This window comes from Perca flavescens, chromosome 3 (assembly GCF_004354835.1).
Source record: "Perca flavescens isolate YP-PL-M2 chromosome 3, PFLA_1.0, whole genome shotgun sequence".
NCBI lineage: Eukaryota > Metazoa > Chordata > Actinopteri > Perciformes > Percidae > Perca > Perca flavescens.
The window spans coordinates 8,043,260-8,044,845 of NC_041333.1; the positions used below are offsets into that span (position 1 = coordinate 8,043,260).

Below are 1,586 nucleotides of genomic sequence, written 5' to 3' on the forward strand. Positions count from 1 at the left end.
TTAGCAGTTTACTTACTTTTAATGGTTTACAGCAGGTCTAGTCCAGTGCTCTATGATTATAGCAGCCAACCACAGACTATATATATACATTTATGGATGGTGAAGGTGTTATATGGTCAAACATTGTCTTTAGTTTCTCTAGATGACCATCACTACATTACAAAACTAGAGAAAGACTTGACTAAATGTCCCACCAAGTTTGTCGCCATTAACAAAGTAAACTTCTCTCCTAACAGATGGAGCCAGTGCTCTGCTATGAGTCCAGAAACGGTTCATGTCTGAGGACCATCTATCCCTTGTCCATACGCATCACCCTCTACATGATTCTAGGGGTCACAGTCATTCTAACAGTGTGTGGAAACCTTTTAGTCACTGTCTCAATTGCCTATTTTAAGCAGCTCCATACTCCAACAAATTACTTGATTGCCTCTCTTGCTATGTCCGACTTTCTTTTAGGGTTGTTAGTCATGTTTCCCAGTATGATCAAATGTATAGAGTCTTGCTGGTATTTTGGTGACATCTTTTGTAAAGTCTATATGAGTTCTGATGTCATGTTGTGTACAGCTTCAATCCTAAATCTGTCATTCATATCACTTGACCGTCACTTTGCTGTTTGCCAACCTCTACTATACAAAAGAAAAATATCTGTTAATGTTGTGTTGATCATGATTCTGCTCAGTTGGAGCATTTCAGCTCTCATAGGCTTTGGAATGATTTTTCTCAAGTTAAATCTTTGGGGGATTGAGGAGTTCTACTATAACCACATTGTGTGTGAAGGAGGATGTGTTTTGTTTCAGAGTAGACTGTCAAGTACAGTCTCATCAGTACTTTCCTTTTACATTCCAGGAATAATAATGCTTGGTGTTTACCTTAAGATTTTCCTAGTGGCACAGAGACAGTTGCACAGCATACAAAACACAAGCTGTCTGAAATCAGCAAGAATTTCAAATAAGAGTCAGACAAAAGCCACTAAAACACTTGCTATTATAATGGGGGCATTCCTTTCTTTTTGGACTCCTTTTTTTGTCTGTAACATCATTGATCCCTTTATCAGTTACTCAACACCACCAGTGTTGTTCGAAACACTTGTATGGGTGGGCTACTTGAATTCTACTGTGAACCCTTTAATATATGCATTCTTTTATAGTTGGTTCAGAAAGGCATTTCAATTATTCACTTCAGTTAATATCTTTAAATCTGACATTTCAGAGACAACGCTTTTCACAGAATGAATTGATGCAAAGCCAAAGCCTCTAAAAAGTAGAGATTCTTTTTAAAAACAAAATAGTTGCAATAAGGTAAACAAATAAATTTCATTTTGCTCCTATTTTTTGAACGGCTAATGAGCAAACTGCAGATGCACATAAAAACAGATGAAAATCTATTTTCTCATATAAAAAAAATGTGGTCATTTTGCTCCCATTGATCTGTGAAGGGGCCAACGGTGGACCAGTGTTCAGGTGCCCCAGTGCATCCTATCTCCATGACGTCACTTTTACAAAGCACACAGTAAGCAGCAGAGCAGCAACAACAGAACATCACTTCTTTTTGGTCAGGTTCTGGGGTGGGTCCAAGGAAAGCCAGCA

At 38.1% G+C, this 1,586-nt stretch overlaps 1 protein-coding gene across 1 annotated transcript; it reads left to right on the top strand.

The window, feature by feature from the left end:
* The first annotated feature begins 236 nt into the window (after positions 1-236).
* LOC114552220 (trace amine-associated receptor 1-like) lies at positions 237-1,232 on the top strand. The gene has a single exon (XM_028572866.1). The coding sequence runs from the start codon at positions 237-239 to the stop codon at positions 1,230-1,232; it is 996 nt and encodes a 331-aa protein (XP_028428667.1).
* The last annotated feature ends 354 nt before the right edge of the window (positions 1,233-1,586 follow it).

What these genes read in the sequence shown, in the direction of transcription:
- LOC114552220 (XM_028572866.1), top strand. Translation starts at nt 237, where the DNA reads ATGGAGCCAGTGCTCTGCTATGAGTCCAGAAACGGTTCATGTCTGAGG.